We start from the raw sequence: 25,129 nt of genomic DNA, 5'->3' as shown, positions 1-25,129 counted from the left end.
AATACAGCATATTGGATTAAAGTTTATGGCATCATATTTCTGTTTGTTTTTATTCTAACATTTAGGCCTGCTGTACACAACACATCATCCTTTTGAGAGATTAACCATTTTATCTCCTCGTATATTAAGAGTGACATTGTTCCAGTAATGTCCATTGAGGGAGGGGCTTTGAGACTATAAATCTAATAAGGATTTAGACAGCTCCACACAGGGGATGAGACTGTAATCCTGCTATGTCCCCTCCCTACCCCTCTGTGTGCGTGTGCCACACGCCTCGTCACCAAGCAGCATGGGAGGAGATTACACGTCCTCCCCATCCACACTCTCCTTTTCTCCCCTCTCCTCTCCTTTTCTCCCCTCTCCTCTCCTTTTCTCCCCACTCCTCTCATCCTCTCCCCTTCCCTCTCCTCTCCTCCCCGTTCCTCCCCTCTCCTCTTCTCTCCCTACTCTCCCCACTCTCCTCCCCTTTCCTCTCCTCCCATCTCCTCTTCTCTCCCCACTCTATTCCCCTCTCCTCCCCTTTCCTCTCCTCCCCTCTCCTCCCCTTTCCTCTCCTCCCCTTTCCTCCCCTCTCCTCCCCTCTCCCCACTCAATTCCCCTCTCCTCTCCCTACTCTCCCCACTCTCCTCCCCTTTCCTCTCCTCCCCTCTCCTCTTCTCTCCCCACTCTCCTCCTCCCCACTCCCCTCCCCTCTCCTCTCCCCACTCTCCTCCCCTTTCCTCTCCCCCTTTCCTCTTCTCTCCCCACTCTCCTCCCCTCTCCTCTTCTCTCTCCACTCTCCTCCCCTCTCCTCCCCTCTCCTCTTCTCTCCCCACTCTCCTCCCCTTTCCTCTCCTCCCCTCTCCTCCTCTCTCCTCTCCTCCCCTTTCCTCTCCTCCCCTCTCCTCTTCTCTCCCCACTCCCATCTTCTCTTCTCTCCCCACTCTCCTCCCCTCTCCTCTTCTCTCCCCACTCCCATCTTCTCTTCTCTCCTCCCCTCTCCTCCCCTCTCCTCCCCTCTCCTCTCCTCCCCTCTCCTCCCCTTTCCTCCCCTCTCCTCCCCTCTCCTCCCCTTTCCTCTCCTCTCCTCCCCTTTCCTCTCCTCTCCTCTCCTCCCCTCTCCTCCCCTTTCCTCCCCTCTCCTCCCCTCTCCTCTCCTCTCCTCCCCTTTCCTCTCCTCTCCTCTCCTCCCCTCTCCTCCCCTTTCCTCTCCTCCCCTTTTCTCCCCACTCCTCTCCTCCCCTCCCCTCCCCTCTCCTCCCCTCTCCTCTCCTCTCCTCCCCTCTCCTCCCCTTTCCTCTTATCTCCTCCCCTTTTCTCCCCACTCCTCTCCTCCCCTCTCCTCTCCTCTCCTCCCCTCCCCTCCCCTCCCCTCCCCTCTCCTCTCCTCTCCTCTCCTCCCATCTCCTCTCATCTCCTTTCTCTACTCTTCTCTCCCCACTCCCCTCTCCTCCCCTCTCCTCCCCTCTCCCCACTCCCATCTTCTCCTCTCTCCCCACTCCCCTCTCCTCCCCTCTCCTCTCCTCCCCTATCCTCTCCTCCCCTTTCCTCTCCTCCCCTCTCCTCCCCTCTCCTCTCTTCTTCTCTCCCCACTCCCATCTCCTCTTCTCTTCTGTCCTCTCTATCATCTCCTCTCATCATGCAGTCTGGGAGTGGGGCTCCCATGGGCTCCACCACACCGCCTCACTGTTCAAACCTAAACAACCCTCACAAACACACCAGCTCAGACAAATGGTTATTCTCATGACTCATGGAAGGTGTTGTGAATGCCTATTGCCTACGTCAAGTGCAGTATTACCAAATAAATAACCCGTCCGACAAGAGATCAGAAACATGGTGCTCTACAGTGTTCAGTTGAGTGATCTACTGCTGAATGATGGATAGCCAGCTCGATGGCTGTTTGTTCCTTTCTGTGGTGAAGGAATGCAGCCTTTGAGTGCGTTATTTAGCAGGCCGTTGTCTGGTGATCAGTTCATTTTCCCACTTTTCAGACCCCTTTGGTCTTTTGTTTGCTTTGCTTCTTGGTACAGTATGTCACAGATACTCCTGGGACTGACATAGCTGTTCTGTTCTATATCACGCCCTGCTGTGAATAAATTCAGCTGGACAACTTCAGACCCTGGGCTTAACATCGTCCTAGGACACCCTTTTAGCGTTGCCTTCTCCTCCAAAGCGCTGACACTGGAAAAGGCACTTTGTAATGAATTTGATCAAAAATCCCACTTGATCTCTTGAGAGTTGGTGGCTTTCCAAGAACCCTGGGTAATGTGTGACTATCAAGCCCAGTCTAAGCCAATATATTATCTCCAGTAAGTATCTGGCTGTCCGTCTGTTTTCCTGTCTGTCTGCCTGCCTGTCTGTCTGGCTGTCCGTCTGTTTGTCTGTATGCCCGCCTGTCTAGCTGTCCGTCTGTTTGAATGTCTGTCTACCTGTCTGGTTGTCTGTCCATCTGTCTGCCTGTCTGTCTGTCTGTCTGCCTGTCTGTCTGTCTGGCTGTCTGTCTCACTGAGACATCAACGTAGTCAGCAGGTAGGTCAGCCACCGGTCAACACAGCTCCACAGCTCCACAGCTCCACAGCCCCACAGCCCCACAGCACCACAGCTCCACAGCACCACAGCACCACAGCTCTACAGCACCACAGATCTACAGCACCACAGCACCACAGCTCCACAGCTCTACAGCACCACAGCTCTACAGCACCACAGCTCCACAGCTCCACAGCACCACAGCTCTACAGCACCACAGCACCACAGCACCACAGCTCTACAGCACCACAGCCCCACAGCACCACAGCTCCATACAGTGAGGGAAAAAAGTATTTGATCCCCTGCTGAGTTTGTACGTTTGCCCACTGACAAAGAAATTATCAGTCTATAATTTTAATGGTAGGTTTATTTGAACAGTGAGAGACAGAATAACAACAAAAAAATACAGAAAAACGCATGTCAAAAATGTTCTAAAATGATTTGCATTTTAATGAGGGAAATAAGTATTTGACCCCTCTGCAAAACATGACTTAGTACTTGGTGGCAAAACCCTTGTTGGCAATCACAGAGGTCAGATGTTGCACACATCTCAGGAGGGATTTTGTCCCACTCCTCTTTGCAGATCTTCTCCAAGTCATTAAGGTTTCGAGGCTGACGTTTGGCAACTCGAACCTTCAGCTCCCTCCACAGATTTTCTATGGGATTAAGGTCTGGAGACTGGCTAGGCCACTCCAGGACTTTAATGTGCTTCTTCTTGAGCCACTCCTTTGTTGCCTTGGCCGTGTTTTTTGGGTCAATGTCATGCTGGAATACCCATCCACGACCCATTTTCAATGCCCTGGCTGAGGGAAGGAGGTTCTCACCCAAAATCTCACCCAAAATTTGACGCTACATGGCCCCGTCCATCGTCCCTTTGATGCGGTGAAGTTGTCCTGTCCCCTTAGCAGAAAAACACCCCCAAAGCATAATGTTTCCACCTTCATATTGACAGTGGGGATGGTGTTCTTGGGGTCATAGGCAGTATTCATCCTCCTCCAAACACGGCGAGTTGAGTTGATGCCAAAGAGCTCCATTTTGGTCTCATCTGACCACAACACTTTCACCCAGTTGTCCTCTGAATCATTCAGATGTTCATTGACAAACTTCAGACGGGCACGTATATGTATTCTTGAGCAGGGGGACCTTGCGGGCGCTGCAGGATTTCAGTCCTTCACGGCATAGTGTGTTACCAATTGTTTTCTTGGTGACTATGGTCCCAGCTGCCTTGAGATCATTGACAAGATCCTCCCGTGTAGTTCTGGGCTGATTCCTCACCGTTCTCATGATCATTGCAACTCCACGAGGTGAGATCTTGCATGGAGCCCCAGGCCGAGGGAGATCGACAGTTCTTTTGTGTTTCTTCCATTTGCAAATAATCGCACCAACTGTTGTCACCTTCTCACCAAGCTGCTTGGCGATGGTCTTGTAGCCCATTCCAGCCTTGAGTAGGTCTACAATCTTGTCCCTGACATCCTTGGAGAGCTCTTTGGTCTTGGCCATGGTGGAGAGTTTGGAATCTGATTGATTGATTGCTTCTGTGGACGTGTCTTTTATATAGGTAACAAACTGAGATTAGGAGCACTCCCTTTAAGAGTGTGCTCCTAATCTCAGCTCGTTACCTGTATAAAAGACACCTGGGAGCCAGAAATCTTTCTGATTGAGAGGGGGTCAAATACTTATTTCCCTCATTAAAATGCAAATCATTTTAGAACATTTTTGACATGCGTTTTTCTGTATTTTTTTGTTGTTATTCTGTCTCTCACTGTTCAAATAAACCTACCATTAAAATTATAGACTGATAATTTCTTTGTCAGTGGGCAAACATACAAAATCAGCAGGGGATCAAATACTTTTTTCCCTCACTGTAGCGTTACAGCACCACAGCACCACAGCTCCACAGCACCACAGCACCACAGCTCTACAGCTCCACAGCTCCACAGCTCCACAGCTCCACAGCACCACAGCACCACAGCTCTACAGCTCTACAGCTCCACAGCTCAACAGCACCACAGCTCAACAGCACCACAGCTCCACAGCACCACAGCTCTAAAGTAACCACAGCTCCACAGCTCCACAGCACCACAGCTCAACAGCACCACAGCTCTACGTGGACGTGCTTGTTGCACCCTCGACAACTACAATGATTATTATTATTTGACCATGCTGGTCATTTATGAACATTTTAACATCTTGACCATGTTCTGTTATAATATCCACCCGGCACAGCCAGAAGAGGACTGGCCACCCCTCATAGCCTGGTTCCTCTCTAGGTTTCTTCCTAGGTTTTTGGCCTTTCTAGGGAGTTTTTCCTAGGGAGTTTTTCCCAGCCACCGTGCTTCTTTCACATGCATTGCTTGCTGTTTGGGGTTTTAGGCTGAGTTTCTGTACAGCACTTTGAGATTTCAGCTGATATACGAAGGGCTATATAAATAAATTTGATTTGATCTACAGCACAATATGTTTTCTACTTCTCATCCTATTTTAGTTCCATGTTCAGCCCTCTGTTAATGGAAGCCCTCCTGAACAGTAATCCTCCCAGAGTCTAGTTAGAGAAAGATAAAACAAGCGCAGACAGACTTCGTTTCAAATTGCTGTATTTCTGCTAGTTTCAGAAGTGAAGCTGGAGCTGAGGACGACCTCCTAATAGAGGTGATGCTGGCTGGACATATGAACGATGGGTTTTGGTCCAGCCAGCGGCTCTACACAACAGGTGTAGACATTACAGTGAAATGCTTACTTACAGGCTCTAACCAATAGTGCAAAAAAGGTATTAGGTGAACAATATGTAAGTAAAGAAATAAAAACAACAGTAAAAAGACAGAATAAGAATTGAAGAGATGCCCAGTTGGGACAAACTAGAGTAAATCAGAATATCACATACAATGAGATAGCTGTTGATGTCAAAGGTCAAATTTGAACCTTTGACATCCACAGCTATCTTATTATATGTGGTTTTGTTACTTTCAGCTAACGTGGAATTGTTCTGTGGTTTAGGATGTGGACAGAAACACCTGCAATCTTGTTGGGGACTTTCATTGGGTTCATCCAATATTTAACATGATAGATTGTGTACAGCTATACATAATCCTATTCCTAGCAGACTTTTATTGCTTAACCGTCAAACTCAAAGGGCTCTACTCAATCTGGATCCCTGAAGAGTTACAGAGTTACGCGATAGAAAGTCAAATGTCATTTCCAATTGAGCCGACATACTGTATGCAGCATTTTACAGTGAATGCAAGTCTCCACTAACGCAGGAACATTGCCTTTAAATGTCAACCACGCTGTAATGCTGAACTTACGCGATATGGATTGAATAGTGCCCTAAGATATGAATGGACAGATGTCTCAAAGCAATGAGTTCTAGGTGTTGTCAAGGGCAAGGAAGTATCAAATGAGACTCCAGTCATAACCTGCACCCCTGTTCTCCTCCTCAGCCCCCTACCCCTGTTCTCCTCCTCAGCCCCTTACACCTGTTCTCCTCCTCAGCCCCTTACACCTGTTCTCCTCCTCAGCCCCCTACACCTGTTCTCCTCCTCAGCCCCCTACCCCTGTTCTCCTCCTCAGCCCCTACCCCTGTTCTCCTCCTCAGCCCCCTACCCCTGTTCTCCTCCTCAGCCCCCTACCCCTGTTCTCCTCCTCAGCCCCCTACCCCTGTTCTCCTCCTCAGCCCCCTACACCTGTTCTCCTCCTCAGCCCCCTACCCCTGTTCTCCTCCTCAGCTCCCTACCCCTGTTCTCCTCCTCAGCTCCCTACCCCTGTTCTCCTCCTCAGCCCCCTACCCCTGTTCTCCTCCTCAGCCCCCTACCCCTGTTCTCCTCCTCAGCTCCCTACCCCTGTTCTCCTCCTCAGCCCCCTACCCCTGTTCTCCTCCTCAGCTCCCTACCCCTGTTCTCCTCCTCAGCTCCCTACCCCTGTTCTCCTCCTCAGCCCCCTACCCCTGTTCTCCTCCTCAGCTCCCTACCCCTGTTCTCCTCCTCAGCCCCCTACCCCTGTTCTCCTCCTCAGCCCCCTACCCCTGTTCTCCTCCTCAGCCCCCTACCCCTGTTCTCTTCCTAATGGCTCTCCTGGTCATCTGCGTCAGAGAGCAGATGTTGCAGGAATGTGTGGTTTGCAGCTTCAACACTGACGGCTGCATATTAATTGCATTGGCAGGTCTAAAAGATGTCCCTGTCTGTGATTTAGGGCCACGCTGACAACCATACTGCAACTCTTTATCTGGCTCTCTCTGCAGGTTCTTAATGGCAGCTTTTGTTGGTGGCTTCATCTTAAAGAGGTTGTGTGTCTGTGTGTGTGTGTGTGTGTGTGTGTGTGTGTGTGTGTGTGTGTGTGTGTGTGTGTGTGTGTGTGTGTGTGTGTGTGTGTGTGTATGAGGTTGGGGGGTAGTCGGCTCTGTTTCCACAATGTATCTTTTAATCCAATACACCACCGCATATGTTGCCCCTTATTTTTCACTCTGTTGTGTCCACTGCTGTTTTGTCTGTGTAACGGCTGTCGTAATGAGGGGACCAAGATGCAGCGTGGCACGTGTTCATGATCCTTTTATTGGAATCAAACAAACACTCCAACAAAGGGAAAACAAAAGTGCACAGTTCTGTCAGGTACAGAAGCATAAAACAGAAAACAACTACCCACAAACACAGGTGGGAAAAGGCTGCCTAAGTATGATTCCTAATCAGAGACAACGATAGACAGCTGCCTCTGATTAGGAACCATACTCGGCCCAAAACAAAGAAATACTAAACATAGAATGCCCACCCCACACCCTGACCTAACCACATAGACCGTCTCTCTCAGGTCAGGGCGTGACAGTCTGCTTCTTTAACAATTGGACAGATGTATAGTAGTTGCCCCAGCAAAACTAGAATACTGCCAGTAAGCAAAATTACGTCGAAAAGACGTCTACAATACATATTTTCCAGATGTTGAAAATATGTATTTTCCGGATGTTGAAGGCTCAAACCAATGTTCGCGGATGTGGAAATCAATGCCAGTCCGGACTACAGTGTTGCCTGAAATTGAATTTTATGAATTCCCATCTGTATGGTAAGCCTACCGTTTGTACAACACCCCAAAAAAGACATCCAAAAGACGTCAGCTGGTGCTTACTGGGGTGTAGTCTACCATGTCTGCCAGCAATGGAATTGGATGAATGCCCACCACTTGTAAAACAGGCCATTGCATTGGTTTATTAGTCCTGATTCCTGTAATGAATCAACTTTGGCTATTTAAACACTGAATATCAGCAACCCAACTGTATCATGAGTTATTATGAGCCTATTTGCAATGTGTTTACACAGCGGGAAATGCAGAAGTATTTTATTTTTCCCTATGATCAGCTTTTCAAATATGGATGGATACAAACTTGAAACCACTGATAATGACAATGGCGTGAAACTCCAGTACAACAGTTGTGATTGTCCATTTCACATTGTCCATTTTACTTTGGCCTGTCCAGTTTTTAGGATGTTGTTTGTTAACATGACTGCGCATGTTTTATTTGATTGAGTGCCATTTAGGTTAGGCTATTTGATCGAAGAAACCTGCAGGATGTAAAAAGTATCCGTCTCATTACATTGTCATCCATTTTATCTCCAACCTGTAGGCTACAGAAAAGGCCACATACTATTTCTGCCAAGTCCTATATGTGCTACAGGATTTATGTTAGGTACAAATATACGAAACGTTGGTGGAGCTGCAGCGATGAGTCTCTCCAACATCACCCTAGAGAAGAAAAATATTTCCCGCCCCTGCCTTTGACAAAGTGGGCACTGCTTATCACAGGACGTCATCAACACTCACCTAAGAAGCCCTTATGCCACTGGTTGAGAGAAATTGTATGTGTTGTTGTTGAGTCTTGGTCAGTTTAGGTCAAAACATTTTGCCCTCGTCAATCTGCCGCCGTAGGCGACCGCATAATCCTGCCTAATGAGCGGGCCGGCCTTGGTGTGACCTCTGACCTTACCTCTTCTCTCCTGTGGTCTCCAGCAGGGCCTTACCGGCACAGCGCCTACGGAGGCAGCCCGAGCGGCAACAGCGGGCGTGGCGCCGTGACCATCCACTGTCTCCGCTGCCGGGAGGTCTGTAAGGGAGAGGTGGTTCGTGTGCAGAATGTCCACTTCCATGTCAAGTGCTTCATCTGCCAAGGTAAGACCCTCAGCCTTCTGTCTGTCCGTCTGCCTGCCTGCCTTCCATCCAGCCGTTTGTCCATCTGTCCATCTGCCTCCACAGTCTTGCAGCACTATGCCAGTCCCATTAGAAACCATTAGCTATCAGAGAGAGAGTCTCCCTGACACCCCCTGGGCGGCTCAAGGGCTGTGATCAGGAGAAAAGCACACAGCCTAAACAAAGGAATAGCACGAGAAGCCTTCTGAGAGCTCTTCATGGTAGACAAGACAATGAAGACAAGATCAACTGCCATCTTGTAATGTTTATCTTATTGTTAAACCTATAAATGAGTGTTTCATATTTTCAGAATGTTATTTTCTACTCGTGTTTCACCTAAGCAAGCCGCTTGTAGTGCCTATAAACAGCCAGAAGAAGAATCGGCAGGTGGAGGTGGGCCATTCCCTTCCTAGTCAGAAACCATTTCCAAACTGCCGGTGCTCACGTGGTCTTGTTTATTATGCAAGCTGTTGCTGTGGTAACGGTGTTAGGGGGCAACTTGCCTTGGATGCTGGTTACTCTCTCAGCCAGTATCAGCCAATAGGAGCCCTTCCTGCGTGCTCTGGAGCACAGCAAGGGGGTTGCTGATTTCTCGCTACAACATATATATATCTCCCTTCATCTCCCTTCTCTTTCTTGCTCATTCTCTTACTGTCTGTCTCTATAGATCTCTCATCCCTCTCTCTCCTCTTTCTTATCTGTTCAGTTTCTCTCTCTGTCTCTTTGTCTCTCTAACTCTCTCTGTATCTCTCATTCCCTGCCCACAGTCTCTCTCTCTCTGTATCTCTCATTCCCTGCCCACAGCATCTCTCTCTGTATCTCTCATTCCCTGCCCACAGTATCTCTCTCTCTCTCTGTATCTCTCATTCCCTGCCCACAGTCTCTCTCTCTCTGTATCTCTCATTCCCTGCCCACAGCATCTCTCTCTCTGTATCTCTCATTCCCTGCCCACAGCATCTCTCTCTGTATCTCTCATTCCCTGCCCACAGTATCTCTCTCTGTATCTCTCATTCCCTGCCCACAGTATCTCTCTCTCTGTATCTCTCATTCCCTGCCCACAGCATCTCTCTCTCTGTATCTCTCATTCCCTGCCCACAGCATCTCTCTCTCTGTATCTCTCATTCCCTGCCCACAGCATCTCTCTCTGTATCTCTCATTCCCTGCCCACAGCATCTCTCTCTGTATCTCTCATTCCCTGCCCACAGTATCTCTCTCTCTGTATCTCTCATTCCCTGCCCACAGCATCTCTCTCTCTGTATCTCTCATTCCCTGCCCACAGCATCTCTCTCTCTGTATCTCTCATTCCCTGCCCACAGCATCTCTCTCTCTGTATCTCTCATTCCCTGCCCACAGCATCTCTCTCTCTGTATCTCTCATTCCCTGCCCACAGTATCTCTCTCTCTCTCTCTGTATCTCTCATTCCCTGCCCACAGTATCTCTCACTCTGTATCTCTCATTCCCTGCCCACAGCATCTCTCTCTCTGTATCTCTCATTCCCTGCCCACAGTATCTCTCTCTCTCTGTAGCTCTCATTCCCTGCCCACAGTATCTCTCTCTCTCTCTCTCTATCTCTCATTCCCTGCCCACAGTATCTCTCTCTGTAGCTCTCATTCCCTGCCCACAGTATCTCTCTCTCTCTCTGTATCTCTCATTCCCTGCCCACAGTATCTCTCTCTCTGTATCTCTCATTCCCTGCCCACAGTATCTCTCACTCTGTATCTCTCATTCCCTGCCCACAGTATCTCTCACTCTGTATCTCTCATTCCCTGCACACAGCATCTCTCTCTGTATCTCTCATTCCCTGCCCACAGTATCTCTCTCTCTCTGTATCTCTCATTATCTGTTGTCTGTTTTCTCTATTAGTACCAGCAGCAGCAGCATTCCCTCCACCCACACGCTTTCCTTCTTTGTGTCCTGCTGAGGCTAGTGAATGCAGACTGAGAACTGCAGACTGAAAGCTGCAGACTGAGGGCTGCAGACTGAGGGCTGCAGACTGAGGGCTGCAGACTGAGGGCTGCAGACTGAGGCCTGCAGACTGAGAGCTGAGAGCTGCAGACTGAGAGCTGCAGACTGAGAGCTGCAGACTGAGGGCTGCAGACTGAGGGCTGCAGACTGAGAGCTGCAGACTGAGAGCTGCAGACTGAGAGCTGAGAGCTGCAGACTGAGAGCTGAGAGCTACAGACTGAGAGCTGCAGGCTGAGAGCAGCTGCAGAGTGAGGGCTGCAGACTGAGGGCTGCAGACTGAGGGCTGCAGACTGAGGGCTGAGAGCTGCAGACTGAGAGCTGAGAGCTGCAGACTGAGAGCTGAGAGCTGCAAGCTGAGAGCTGCAGACTGAGAGCTGAGAGCTGCAGACTGAGAGCTGCAGGCTGAGAGCAGCTGCAGAGTGAGGGCTGCAGACTGAGGGCTGCAGACTGAGGGCTGCAGACTGAGGGCTGCAGACTGAGGGCTGAGAGCTGCAGACTGAGGGCTGCAGACTGAGGGCTGAGAGCTGCAGACTGAGGGCTGCAGACTGAGGGCTGCAGACTGAGGGCTGAGAGCTGCAGACTGAGAGCTGCAGACAGAGCTGAGAGCTGCAGACTGAGAGCTGCAGACAGAGCTGAGAGCTGCAGGCTGAGGGCTGCAGAGTGAGGGTGCTGATCTGACGACTCCAACTGGGTGGTGTGTAGGGTTAAGTAGGGCTGGTGGTTGGTTGTGGGGGATGTGGGTGGTGTGTAGGGTTAAGTAGGGCTGGTGGTTGGTTGTGGGGGATGTGGGTGGTGTATCGGGTTAAGTAGGGCTGGTGGTTGGTTGTGGGGGATGTGGGTGGTGTGTAGGGTTAAGTAGGGCTGGTGGTTGGTTGTGGGGGATGTGGGTGGTGTGTAGGGTTAAGTAGGGCTGGTGGTTGGTTGTGGGGGATGTGGGTGGTGTGTAGGGTTAAGTAGGGCTGGTGGTTGGTTGTGGGGGAATGTGGGTGGTGTGTAGGGTTAAGTAGGGCTGGTGGTTGGTTGTGGGGGATGTGGGTGGTGTGTAGGGTTAAGTAGGGCTGGTGGTTGGTTGTGGGGGATGTGGGTGGTGTGTAGGGTTAAGTAGGGCTGGTGGTTGGTTGTGGGGGATGTGGGTGGTGTGTAGGGTTAAGTAGGGCTGGTGGTTGGTTGTGGGGGATGTGGGTGGTGTATCGGGTTAAGTAGGGCTGGTGGTTGGTTGTGGGGGATGTGGGTGGTGTATCGGGTTAAGTAGGGCTGGTGGTTGGTTGTGGGGGATGTGGGTGGTGTGTAGGGTTAAGTAGGGCTGGTGGTTGGTTGTGGGGGATGTGGGTGGTGTGTAGGGTTAAGTAGGGCTGGTGGTTGGTTGTGGGGGGATGTGGGTGGTGTGTAGGGTTAAGTAGGGCTGGTGGTTGGTTGTGGGGGATGTGGGTGGTGTGTAGGGTTAAGTAGGGCTGGTGGTTGGTTGTGGGGGATGTGGGTGGTGTGTAGGGTTAAGTAGGGCTGGTGGTTGGTTGTGGGGGATGTGGGTGGTGTGTAGGGTTAAGTAGGGCTGGTGGTTGGTTGTGGGGGATGTGGGTGGTTAAGTAGGGCTGGTGGTTGGTTGTGGGGGATGTGGGTGGTGTGGAGAGGGGTGGTGTGGGATGTGGGTGGTGTCCACCTGAGAGCTCACAATGAGCTGCTAGTGTTTGACTGGCTTTCTCCTCCCACTGTATTGTCATGGCTTTAGGCAGAGCGCACCCTGCATGGTCTGCTACACTGTGCATTTTCTTTTACACTGGCCACCATTAGTCCTCATGACATGTCTAATCTCCTTCTGTGTACTCTTCCTACACACAGCAGTGTTTTAGAAAGTAGTGTGGCAGCAGAAGTACTGTTGGTGAAAGTGAGACTTTTAACCGAGCCAAACAACAAGCCTAAACCCCCACAGTGTTGGAGTGAGATGGAATTTGGGAAGGAAAATCATTTTTGTAATAGACTCATTGTTGTTTGCTTGGGTTGTGTGGATGTCCTTCGTCAGTCTGTTGTGTCCTAGCTGGGAGGGAGACAGCGAGGGAGGATGGGACGGAGGACACCGTGATGCGCTGGGGAACATGCTATGCCAAGATGCCAGTAGAGATGGCCTGTAGTGTCCCAACAGCCCATGCATGAAACAGATTTTCCCTCACTAAACAAGAGGCCATTGATGAGTCTTGTGGTGAACAAACAAGCCATCATCCCACACTAGGAGCCAGTTGCCGGATGAAAACCGGCCATTTTATACCCTATCAGTGCATTTTATACCCTATCAGTGCATTTTATACCCTATCAGTGCATTTTATACCCTATCAGTGCATTTTACATTTACATTTAAGTCATTTAGCAGACGCTCTTATCCAGAGCGACTTACAAATTGGTGCATTCACCTTATGATATCCAGTGGAACAACCACTTTACAATAGTACATCTATATCTTTTGGGGGGGGGGGGTTAGAAGGATTACTTATCCTATCCCAGGTATTCCTTAAAGAGGTGGGGTTTCAGGTGTCTCCGGAAGGTGGTGATTGACTCCGCTGTCCTGGCGTCGTGAGGGAGCTTGTTCCACCATTGGGGTGCCAGAGCAGCGAACAGTTTGGACTGGGCTGAGCGGGAACCGTGCTTCCTCAGAGGTAGGGAGGCGAGCAGGCCAGAGGTGGATGAACGCAGTGCCCTTGTTTGGGTGTAGGGCCTGATCAGAGCCTGAAGGTACGGAGGTATCCTTTGTATCCTTTGTATCCTTTGTATCCTTTGTATCCTATCAGTGCATTTTATACCCTATCAGTGCATTTTATACCCTATCAGTGCATTTTATACCCTATCAGTGCATTTTATACCCTATCAGTGCATTTTGTATCCTATCAGTGTGAGGAAGTGTAAGGTAATACCATGACATGAGCACCTGGAAAGAACTGAGCATGTGGAAACAGAATCCCTAATATAGAATCCTGGAGTCAGCGGTCAGTAACCACAGTCAGCAGGTTCAAAACCAAATCAGCCTCTTAGTCTGTAAACTACTAACTGGCTCTAACTGGCTATCAGGCTCTCACTGGCCGTGTGACTCTCTCTGACTCTCTCTGACTCACTGGCTCTCACTCACTGGCCATCTGACTCTCTCTGACTCTCTCTGACTCACTGGCTCTCACTCACTGGCCATCTGACTTTCTCTGACTCTCTCTGACTCACTGACTCTCACTCACTGGCCATCTGACTCTCTCTGACTCTCTCTGACTCACTGGCTCTCACTCACTGGCCATCTGACTCTCTCTGACTCTCTCTGACTCACTGACTCTCACTCACTGGCCATCTGACTCTCTCTGACTCACTGGCTCTCACTCACTGGCCATCTGACTCTCTCTGACTCACTGGCTCTCGCTCACTGGCCATCTGACTCTCTCTGACTCACTGGCTCTCACTCACTGGCCATCTGACTCTCTCTGACTCACTGGCTCTCACTCACTGGCCATCTGACTCTCTCTGACTCACTGGCTCTCACTCACTGGCCATCTGACTCTCTCTCACTCACTGGCCATCTGACTCTCTCTGACTCACTGGCTCTCACTCACTGGCCAGCTGACTCTCTCTGACTCTCTCTGACTCTCTCTGACTCTCTCTGACTCACTGGCTCTCACTGGCCATCTGGCCCTCACTGGCTCTCTCTGACTCTCTCTGACTCTCACTGGCCATCTGGCCCACTCTGGCCCTCTCACTGGCCCTCTCACTGGCTCTCACTGGCTCTCTGGCCCATTGTGGCTCTCTGAGGGGTCTCATCTCTCCAAGACAATAGTTACAGTTGTCCTAGTGGGGTGGATTGTCTCTGTTAATCCAGTACTCCCCTTTAGAACGCCACAGAGGTTGGATACAAAGATGGAGGAGTACCAGTTAACATTGTCAGTGTAGCTGGTCTGTGAAGATATAGAGCAGAAAGAGAACAGAGAAGGCAAACATCAGGTGTATGAGCAGCGGTGTGGAGGTCATCTGTCTCAGGAGAAGGCCTTAGATTTCAGGGTCGTTGTCGTCCTCAGGCAAAGAACTTGGGCAAACAGAAAAGCAGAGAATGAGAAACTCTCAGCTTGCTGAATCACAAGATATGTACAGTATTAACCATAAATCATTGGCTCCTGCAGATAAATGGAAAAGACTACTTCGCTTGGCTTCGCCATCTGAGGTTTTTATGTAGGACCATTTCTTCCTGGGATAAAAGTAATTACTTTATAATATTGATTCAGCAGTTTGCACTCAACAAGGGCTAATGATTCTCCGTTGGCCATCGACATTCTGTTTAGATGAAGTCCTCTACAGTATAAAGTGATCATCTCTTAAGCGTACTGATGAATCAGCCAGTCTCTTCCAAATGGGTCTGTAGAGACTTCTCTCTTTGCCTTTGTGTTTCCAGCTTTGAACCTCGCAGAAGCACAGATCTCTGTTGCAGACAATGCAATCGCTTGTTAGTTAGTAGCATGGTCGGAGATGTGATTGAGCATGCTGGAACAAACTTCTCCAGGCAGTAGGAGAAGAGTCTGCTGGGACCTGGGAGTGAAATGGGATGAGAGGGAGAAAATGAATTTCTATACAAACAGTGTCTGCCAAGAAATGTGTTCCCATTATGCTCCACTTGTGAGGAAAGTATGAGTGGTGCCTCTAGAATGGAGACTGTGGCTGTGGGAGGGGAAAAGAGCTGGACCTGCCCACAGTGTCTCTCTCTGTCCTGGGGATATGACTGTCTCTCTCTGTCTGTCCTGGGGATATGGCTGTCTCTGTCTGTCCTGGGGAAATGGCTGTCTCTGTCTGTCCTGGTGGAAATGGCTGTCTCTGTCTGTCCTAGGGATATCTCTGTCCTGGGGAAATGGCTGTCTCTCTCTGTCCTGGGGAAATGGCTGTCTCTGTCTGTCCTGGAGATATGACTGTCTCTGTCTGTCCTGGAGATATGACTGTCTCTGTCTGTCCTGGGGATATGGCTGTCTCTGTCTGTCCTGGGGAAATGACTGTCACTGTCTGTCCTGGGGATATGGCTGTCTCTCTCTGTCCTGGGGATATGGCTGTCTCTCTCTGTCCTGGGGAAATGGCTGTCTCTCTCTGTCCTGGGGAAATGGCTGTCTCTGTCTGTCCTGGAGATATGACTGTCTCTGTCTGTCCTGGAGATATGACTGTCTCTGTCTGTCTGTCCTGGGGATATGGCTGTCTCTGTCTGTCCTGGGGAAATGACTGTCTCTGTCTGTCCTGGGGAAATGGCTGTCTCTGTTTGTCCTAGGGATATGGCTGTCTCTTTGTCTGTCCTGGGGATATGGCTGTCTCTGTTTGTCTGTCCTGGGGATATGGCTGTCTCTGTTTGTCTGTCCTGGGGATATGGCTGTCTCTGTTTATCTGTCCTGGGGATATGGCTGTCTCTCTGTCTGTCCTGGGGATATGACTGTCTCTGTCTGTCCTGGGGATATGACTGTCTCTGTTTATCTGTCCTGGGGATATGGCTGTCTCTGTCTGCCCTGGGGATATGACTGTCTCTGTCTGTCCTAGGGATATGGCTGTCTCTCTCTGTCCTGGAGATATGGCTGTCTCTTTGTCTGTCCTGGGGATATGGCTGTCTCTCTCTGTCTGTCCTGGGGATATGGCTGTCTCTGTCTGTCCTGGGGAAATGGCTGTCTCTGTCTGTCCTAAGGATATGGCTGTCTCTGTCTGTCCTGGAGATATGGCTGTCTCTGTCTGCCCTGGGGATATGACTGTCTCTGTCTGTCCTGGGGATATGGCTGTCTCTTTGTCTGTCTTGGGGATATGGCTGTCTCTGTCTGTCCTAGGGATATGGCTGTCTCTTTGTCTGTCCTGGGGATATGGCTGTCTCTGTCTGTCCTGGGGAAATGGCTGTCTCTGTCTGTCCTGGTGGAAATGGCTGTCTCTGTCTGTCCTAGGGATATCTCTGTCCTGGGGAAATGGCTGTCTCTCTCTGTCCTGGGGAAATGGCTGTCTCTGTCTGTCCTGGAGATATGACTGTCTCTGTCTGTCCTGGAGATATGACTGTCTCTGTCTGTCCTGGGGATATGGCTGTCTCTGTCTGTCCTGGGGAAATGACTGTCACTGTCTGTCCTGGTTGAAATGGCTGTCTCTGTCTGTCCTAGGGATATGGCTGTCTCTGTCTGTCCTAGGGATATGGCTGTCTCTTTGTCTGTCCTGGGGATATGGCTGTCTCTGTTTGTCTGTCCTGGGGATATGGCTGTCTCTGTTTGTCTGTCCTGGGGATATGGCTGTCTCTGTTTATCTGTCCTGGGGATATGGCTGTCTCTGTTTATCTGTCCTGGGGATATGGCTGTCTCTCTGTCTGTCCTGGGGATATGACTGTCTCTGTCTGTCCTGGGGAAATGACTGTATCTGTTTATCTGTCCTGGGGATATGGCTGTCTCTGTCTGCCCTGGGGATATGACTGTCTCTGTCTGTCCTAGGGATATGGCTGTCTCTCTCTGTCCTGGAGATATGGCTGTCTCTTTGTCTGTCCTGGGGATATGGCTGTCTCTCTCTGTCTGTCCTGGGGATATGGCTGTCTCTGTCTGTCCTGGGGAAATGGCTGTCTCTGTCTGTCCTAAGGATATGGCTGTCTCTGTCTGTCCTGGAGATATGACTGTCTCTGTCTGTCCTGGGGATATGGCTGTCTCTTTGTCTGTCCTGGGGATATGGCTGTCTCTGTTTATCTGTCCTGGGGATATGGCTGTCTCTGTCTGTCCTAGGGATATGGCTGTCTCTTTGTCTGTCCTGGGGATATGGCTGTCTCTGTCTGTCCTGGGGAAATGGCTGTCTCTGTCTGCCCTGGGGATATGACTGTCTCTGTCTGTCCTGGGGATATGGCTGTCTCTTTGTCTGTCCTGGGGATATGGCTGTCTCTGTTTCTGTCCTGGGGATATGGCTGTCTCTGTCTGTCCTAGGGATATGGCTGTCTCTTTGTCTGTCCTGGGGATATGGCTGTCTCTGTCTGTCCTGGGGAAATGGCTGTCTCTGTCTGTCCTGGTGGAAATGGCTGTCTCTGTCTGTCCTAGGGATATGGCTGTCTCTGTCTGTCCGTCCTAGGGATATGGCTGTCTCTTTGTCTGTCCTGGGGATATGGCTGTCTCTGTCTGTCCTGGGGATATGGCTGTCTCTGTCTGTCCTGGGGAAATGGCTGTCTCTGTCTGTCCTAGGGATATGGCTGTCTCTTTGTCTGTCCTGGGGATATGGCTGTCTCTTTGTCTGTCCTGGGGATATGGCTGTCTCTGTTTATCTGTCCTGGGGATATGGCTGTCTCTGTTTATCTGTCCTGGGGATATGGCTGTCTCTTTGTCTGTCCTGGGGATATGACTGTCTCTGTCTGTCCTGGGGAAATCGCTGTCTAGGTCTGTTCTGGGGATATGACTGTCTCTGTCTGTCTGTCCTGGGGAAATGGCTGTCTCTGTCTGTCTGTCCTAGGGATATGGCTGTCTCTTTGTCTGTCCTGGGGATATGGCTGTCTCTGTTTATCTGTCCTGGAGATATGACTGTCTCTGTCTGTCCTGGAGATATGACTGTCTCTGTCTGTCCTGGGGAAATGGCTGTCTCTGTTTGTCTGCCCTGGGGATATGACTGTCTCTGTCTCTCCTGGAGATATGACTGTCTCTGTCTGTCCTGGGGAAATGACTGTCTCTGTCTGTCCTGGTGGAAATGACTGTCTCTCTCTGTCCTGGGGATATGGCTGTCTCTCTCTGTCCTGGGGATATGGCTGTCTCTCTCTGTCTGTCCTGGGGATATTGGGCGTCCCAGGAAGTAATCTGTTGGCCCATGGGTAGGAGGAGAGACGATAAATAAACAGGAGGGAGCTGTGTCAGTCTGCAGCCAGACATTATGTAGAAATAGACATACACACTGATCCAGCCTTCTTGGCATATAGCTACTGTATGTGGCGATGACTCAGTGGAGATGTCTATAAGAGTCGGGTACTTTCATCTCCAAACCATTTCACTCTGCATAATGAAAGATACAAAATGGAGGACAAATCATACTTTACAGTACTCCCAACATCTCCTTTCTACAGTCTCTCATATCTATGCAGGAAGTGTTTGTGTGTAAGTCCCATTCTGCCCCTGGTGCTGCTGTGCATAGATGGGGCTGACAGTGACAGGGGGACAGGTCACGTCTCTGTCCTGACTGATCACTGTGGAGCAGCAGACGTGGGAGGAGGACCGGGACTGATTGATCAATCGATGGCTGATCTGCTGCCTCCCTCCATGGAGCCTCTTCACTGTAAGCAGAGCCCTGACACACACAGCTAAGCAGGCAGCCTGTAAGGGAGGGCTGGCTGGGGACCGTCCCCACTGGGCAAAAACGGGTTGAATCAACATTGTTTCCATGTCATTTCAACAACAACAAAAATGTAATGTGACAACGTTGAGTCAATGTGGTGACATTTTTTTGTTGACTTCATGTTGAATTCACGTTAGTTGACAACTCAACTTTTTTTTATGACATTGAACATTGAACTCTCTCTCCTCCTGGCTGGGAGGAGAGAGAGAGAAGAGAGAGACAGAAAGAGAAATACGTTTTTTTAAACTTTTTGTCTTTCTTTAATGATAAATCCTCATTTCATTTAATTAACACCTCACCACCCCAACCCCTTTAAAAAACAGATATCCCCTGTGCTGCCACGACTTCCACCGAAGTCGGCTCCTCTCCTTGTTCGGGCGGCGTTCGGCAATCGACGTCACCGGCTTTCTAGCTGTCGCCGCTCCATTTTTCATATTCCCATTGGTTTTGTCTTGTTCCATACACACCTGGTTTTCATTCCCTAATCACACTGAATGTATTTAGTCCTCTGTTCCCCTCCATGTCTTTGTGTGAAATAGTTTTGATGTTATGTGTGTATTGTTACACGCCAGACTTGTTTATGTTCTGTGTTTTGGCCACGTTTTATGTACTTATGTGCTTTCGTTTGGACCGGAATGAAAAGTGCCCCTGTTAACTCCACTCTGCTCTCTGACTTCACCTCCAGTACACACCCTTAACATGTGCTGCATACTCACCTTGCCCTTTACCCCACGAAACAAAAAAACAACCCACATCACAACCTCACCTCTTCTACAACCGTATATCCATCCCATCTTTCCCAGCTGTACAGATGCCCCCCCCCCCCGACACACCATATCTCCTGAAACATCTCCACACTGTTTATCATTTTATACAACTATATATATATATATCTTTGTTTCTCCCTCTCTCTCTCTCTCTCTCTCTCTCTCTCTCTCTCTCTCTCTCTCTCTCTCTCTTCTCTCCTCCTTTGTCCGACCCCCCCTCTCTCTCCCTCCCTCTTCTCTCCTCCTTTGTCCGACCCCCCCTCTCTCTCCCTCCCTCTTCTCTCCTCCTTTGTCCGACCCCCCCCCCCCCTCTCTCTCTCTCTCGCTCTCTTTCTCTTTCTCTCCCTCTTTGCTAAATGACGTAAAATGTAAATATCTCTCTCTCTATATATATATATATATATATATATATATATATATATATATATATATATATATATATATATATATATATATATATCTTTGTTTCTCCCTCTCTCTCTCTCTTTCTCTCTCTCTCTCTCTCATTCTCTCTCTTTCTCGCTATCTCTCTCAGGAATTCCCCAAACAGCTTCTGTTGCCCGATCAATAAGTGTCTTTCAGTCCATCAATATGAAAGAAGGTTAAATTAACATTGTCATGCGAGGAGACAGAGGGAAAAATGGTTTGACTTATTGATGTTTATGATGCTATTTATAAGGATGCTCTTTTTTTACGGTAATCTAATGTACTACTCATATTTTCTAGTTTCAAATCAGCCCTGTGCTTATTCAGGCTACTAGTAGATCAGTGTGGTGGCCACAGATGAATGTGTACTATGGAGTCAGCAGGATATACGGTACTAGTCAAAAGTAGCAAAGGGTGGCTACTTTGAAGAATCTCAAATAGAAAATATATTTGTTTAACACTTTTTTGGTTACGACATGATTCCATATGTGTTATTTCATAGTTTTGATGTTTTCACTATTATTCTACTATGTAGAAAATAGTAAAAATAAAGAAACCCTTGAATGAATAGGTGTGTCCAAACTTTTGACTGGTGTCCAAACCCTTTACTGCAACTATCGGCTAATCCCTCCTGAGAAGCATCAGAACATGTGGGCCATGGATGCTACGTAAATACACTACATGCCTTTACAGTGATGTACAGTACTGTCCACATCCCACACATAGACATACACAACCCTGCAGCCCACCAGAGCAACAGCAACAGAATGGAACAGTGAAATGAAGCAACAGCTCCAAATGCCTCCTGGAACTCCTCGAGAAACTGGGCTACTCCAACCTTGGATCTCTGACAGCTTTCTGCATCTATAGAAAGCCATGGAAAGAGCTCTGTCTCTGTGTGTTTGTTTTTCTACTGTCTGTCTGTCTGTCTGTCTGTAGGGAGAAGCTATACTGTAGCTGCATGGGTGAAATGAGCCAACATGTTGGAGGACGCCTGCATCTCTCTCCATCAAATCAAATCAAATGTATTTATATAGCCCTTCGTACATCAGCTGAAATCTCAAAGTGCTGTACAGAAACCCAGCCTAAAACCCCAAACAGCAAGCAATGCATGTGAAAGAAGCAAGGTGGCTAGGAAAAACTCCCTAGGAAAAACTCCCTAGAAAGGCAAAAAACCTAGGAAGAAACCTAGAGAGGAACCAGGCTATGAGGGGTGGCCAGTCCTCTTCTGGCTGTGCCGGGTGGATATTATAACAGAACATGGTCAAGATGTTAAAATGTTCATAAATGACCAGCATGGTCAAATAATAATAATCATTGTAGATGTCGAGGGTGCAGCAAGCACATCCGGTGAACAGGTCAGGGTTCCATAGCCGCAGGCAGAACAGTTGAAACTGGAGCAGCAGCATGGCCAGGTGGACTGGGGACAGCAAGGAGTCATCATGCCAGGTAGTCCTGAGGCATGGTCCTAGGGCTCAGGTCCTCCGAGAGAAAGAAAGCAAGAGAGAAAGAGAGAATTAGAGAGAGCATATTTAAATTCACACAGGACACCGGATAAGACAAGAGAAATACTCCAGATGTAACAGACTGACCCTAGCCCCCCGGCACATAAACTACTGCAGCATAAATACTGGAGGCTGAGACAGGAGGGATCAGAAGACACTGTGGCCCCATCCGATGATACCCCCGGACAGGGCCAAACAGGCAGGATATAACCCCACCCACTTTGCCAAAGCACAGCCCCCGCACCACTAGAGGGATGTCTACAACCACCAACTTACCGTCCTAAGACAAGGCCGAGTATAGCCCACAAAGATCTCCGCCATGGCACAACCCAAGGGGGGGGCGCCAACCCAGACAGGAAGACCACATCAGTGACTCAACCCACTCAAGTGACGCACCCCTCCCATGGACGGCATGGAAGAACACCAGTAAGCCAGAGACTCAGCCCCTGTAATAGGGTTAGAGGCAGAGAATCCCAGTGGAAAGAGGGGAACCGGCAAGGCAGAGACAGCAAGGGCGGTTCGTTGCTCCAGCCTTTCCGTTCACCTTCACACTCCTGGGCCAGACTATACTTAATCATAGGACCTACTGAAGAGATAAGTCTTCAGTAAAGACTTAAAGGTTGAGACTGAGTCTGCGTCTCTCACATGGGTAGGCAGACCATTCCATAAAAATGGAGCTCTATAGGAGAAAGCCCTACCTCCAGCCGTTTGCTTAGAAATTCTAGGGACAATTAGGAGGCCTGCGTCTTGTGACCGTAGCGTACGTGTAGGTATGTACGGCAGGACCAAATCGGAAAGATAGGTAGGAGCAAGCCCATGTAATGCTTTGTAGGTTAGCAGTAAAACCTTGAAATCAGCCCTTGCCTTAACAGGAAGCCAGTGTAGGGAGGCTAGCACTGGAGTAATATGATCACATTTTTTGGTTCTAGTCAGGATTCTAGCAGCCGTATTTAGCACTAACTGAAGTTTGTTTAGTGCTTTATCCGGGTAGCCGGAAAGTAGAGCATTGCAGTAGTCCAGCCTAGAAGTAACAAAAGCATGGATTAATTTTTCTGCGTCATTTTTGGACAGAAAGTTTCTGATTTTTGCAATGTTACGTAGATGGAAAAAAGCTGTCCTTGAAACAGTCTTGATATGTTCTTCAAAAGAGAGATCAGGGTCCAGAGTAACGCCGAGGTCCTTCACAGTATTATTTGAGACGACTGTACAACCATCCAGATTAATTGTCAGATTCAACAGAAGATCTCTTTGTTTCTTTGGACCTAGAACAAGCATCTCTGTTTTGTCCAAGTTTAAAAGTAGAAAGTTAGCGAGGGCAATTTTGGGGCTTCACCATGTTTCATTGAAATGTACAGCTGTGTGTCGTCCGCATAGCAGTGAAATTTAACATTATGTTTTCGAATGACATCCCCAAGAGGTAAAATATATAGTGAAAACAATAGTGGTCCTAAAACGGAACCTTGAGGAACACCGAAATTTACAATTGATTTGTCAGAGGACAAACCATTCACAGAGACAAACTGATATCTTTCCGACAGATAAGATCTAAACCAGGCCAGAACTTGTCCATGTAGACCAATTTGGTTTTCCAATCTCTCCAAAAGAATGTGGTGATCGATGGTATCAAAAGCGGCACTAAGATCTAGGAGCACGAGGACAGATGCAGAGCCTCGGTCTGACGTCATTAAAAGGTAATTTACCACCTTCACAAGTGCAGTCTCAGTGCTATGATGGGGTCTAAAACCAGACTGAAGCGTTTCGTATACATTGTTTGTCTTCAGGAAGGCAGTGAGTTGCTGTGCAACAGCTTTTTCTAAAATGTTTGAGAGGAATGGAAGATTCGATATAGGCCGATAGTTTTTTATAATTTCTGGCTCAAGATTCGGCTTTTTCAAGAGGCTTTATTACTGCCACTTTTAGTGAGCTTGGTACACATCCGGTGGATAGAGAGCTGTTTATTATGTTCAACATAGGAGGGCCAAGCACAGGAAGCAGCTCTTTCAGTAGTTTAGTTGGAATAGGGTCCAGTATGCAGCTTGAGGGTTTGGAGGCCATGATTATTTTCATCATTGTGTCAAGAGATATAGTACTAAAACACTTTAGTATCTCCCTTGATCCTAGGTCCTGGCAGAGTTGTGCAGACTCAGGACAATGGAGCTTTGGAGGAATACCCAGATTTAAAGAGGAGTCTGTAATTTGCTTTCTAATGATCATGATCTTTTCCTCAAAGAAGTTCATAAATGTATTACTGCTGAAGTGAAAGCCATCCTCCATTTGCGAATGCTGCTTTTTAGTTAGCTTTGCGACAGTATCAAAAATACATTTCGGATTGTTCTTATTTTCCTCAATTGAGTTGGAAAAATAGGATGATCGAGCAGCAGTGAGGGCTCTTCGATACTGCACGGTACTGTCTTTCCAAGCTAGTCGGAAGACTTCCAGTTTGGTGTGGCGCCATTTCCGTTCCAATTTTCTGGAAGCTTGCTTCAGAGCTCGTGTATTTTCTGTATACCAGGGAGCTAGTTTCTTATGACAGATGTTTTTAATTTTTAGGGGTGCAACTGCATCTAGGGTATTGCGCAAGGTTAAATTGAGTTCCTCGGTTAGGTGGTTAACTGATTTTTGTCCTCTGACGTCCTTGGGTAGGCAGAGGGAGTCTGGAAGGGCATCAAGGAATCTTTGGGTTGTCTGAAAATTTATAGCACAACTTTTAATGCTCCTTGGTTGGGGTCTGAGCAGATTATTTGTTGCAATTGCAAACTAAATAAAATGGTGGTCCGATAATCCAGGATTATGAGGAAAAACATTAAGATCCACAACATTTATTCCATGGGACAAAACTAGGTCCAGAGTATGACTGTGGCAGTGAGTAGGTCCAGAGACATGTTGGACAAAACCCACTGAGTCGATGATGGCTCCGAAAGCCTTTCATCTCCATCTCTCTGTTCATATCTCACCATCTCTGTTAATCTCTCTCCATCTCTCTCCATCTCTCAGTTCATCTCTGTTCACTTTACAAGCCCTAAACTGGGAAGATTGGAGTCCTGTGTTAAGTCCTTATCGTCTTTGTCTCTCTCTGTCTCTCTGTCACTATCTGTCTCTGTCTGTCTCTGTGTATCTCTCTCTGTCTTTCTCTGTCTCTCTCTGTCAATTCAATTCAATTTGCTTTATTTGCATAATGTAACAATGTACATATTGCCAAAGCTTACTTTTGATATTTACAATATGAAAATAATTAGAATCAAAATTGTCAACGGGACAACAGTACCAACAATAACTAAGGGTCAAAATAACCATACATTGAACAATAACAATAAGCATACAGTAGAGGACATGTGCAGGTTGATTGGTCTGTCAGACACTGTCCCTCATTTTATGGCAGGCAGCAATGTAGTGCGCTGCCAACCCACAGCTCACTGCGTCCTCCCCCAACAGGACGGGTAGCCTATCCTCATCAGAGAGGTCTTTGAAACCTTGCATAATAAGGGTTTC

The 25,129-nt window shown here is 48.5% G+C and overlaps 1 protein-coding gene across 3 annotated transcripts in view; it reads left to right on the top strand.

The window, feature by feature from the left end:
* The window catches only part of LOC115153951 (actin-binding LIM protein 3-like), a 144,128-nt gene that overhangs the window by 28,395 nt on the left and 90,604 nt on the right, over nucleotides 1-25,129 (top strand). For all 3 annotated transcript variants that reach the window (XM_029699663.1, XM_029699662.1, XM_029699664.1), the window contains exon 2: nucleotides 8,494-8,652. In XM_029699663.1, coding sequence (XP_029555523.1) covers nucleotides 8,494-8,652 — 159 coding nt within the window. The remainder of the gene's footprint in view (nucleotides 1-8,493; nucleotides 8,653-25,129) is intronic.

This window comes from Salmo trutta, chromosome 19 (genome assembly GCF_901001165.1).
Source record: "Salmo trutta chromosome 19, fSalTru1.1, whole genome shotgun sequence".
NCBI classification, from domain to species: Eukaryota; Metazoa; Chordata; class Actinopteri; order Salmoniformes; family Salmonidae; genus Salmo; species Salmo trutta.
Note: the sequence above shows the minus strand (reverse complement) of the source record. Positions and strands in the feature narration are given on the sequence as shown.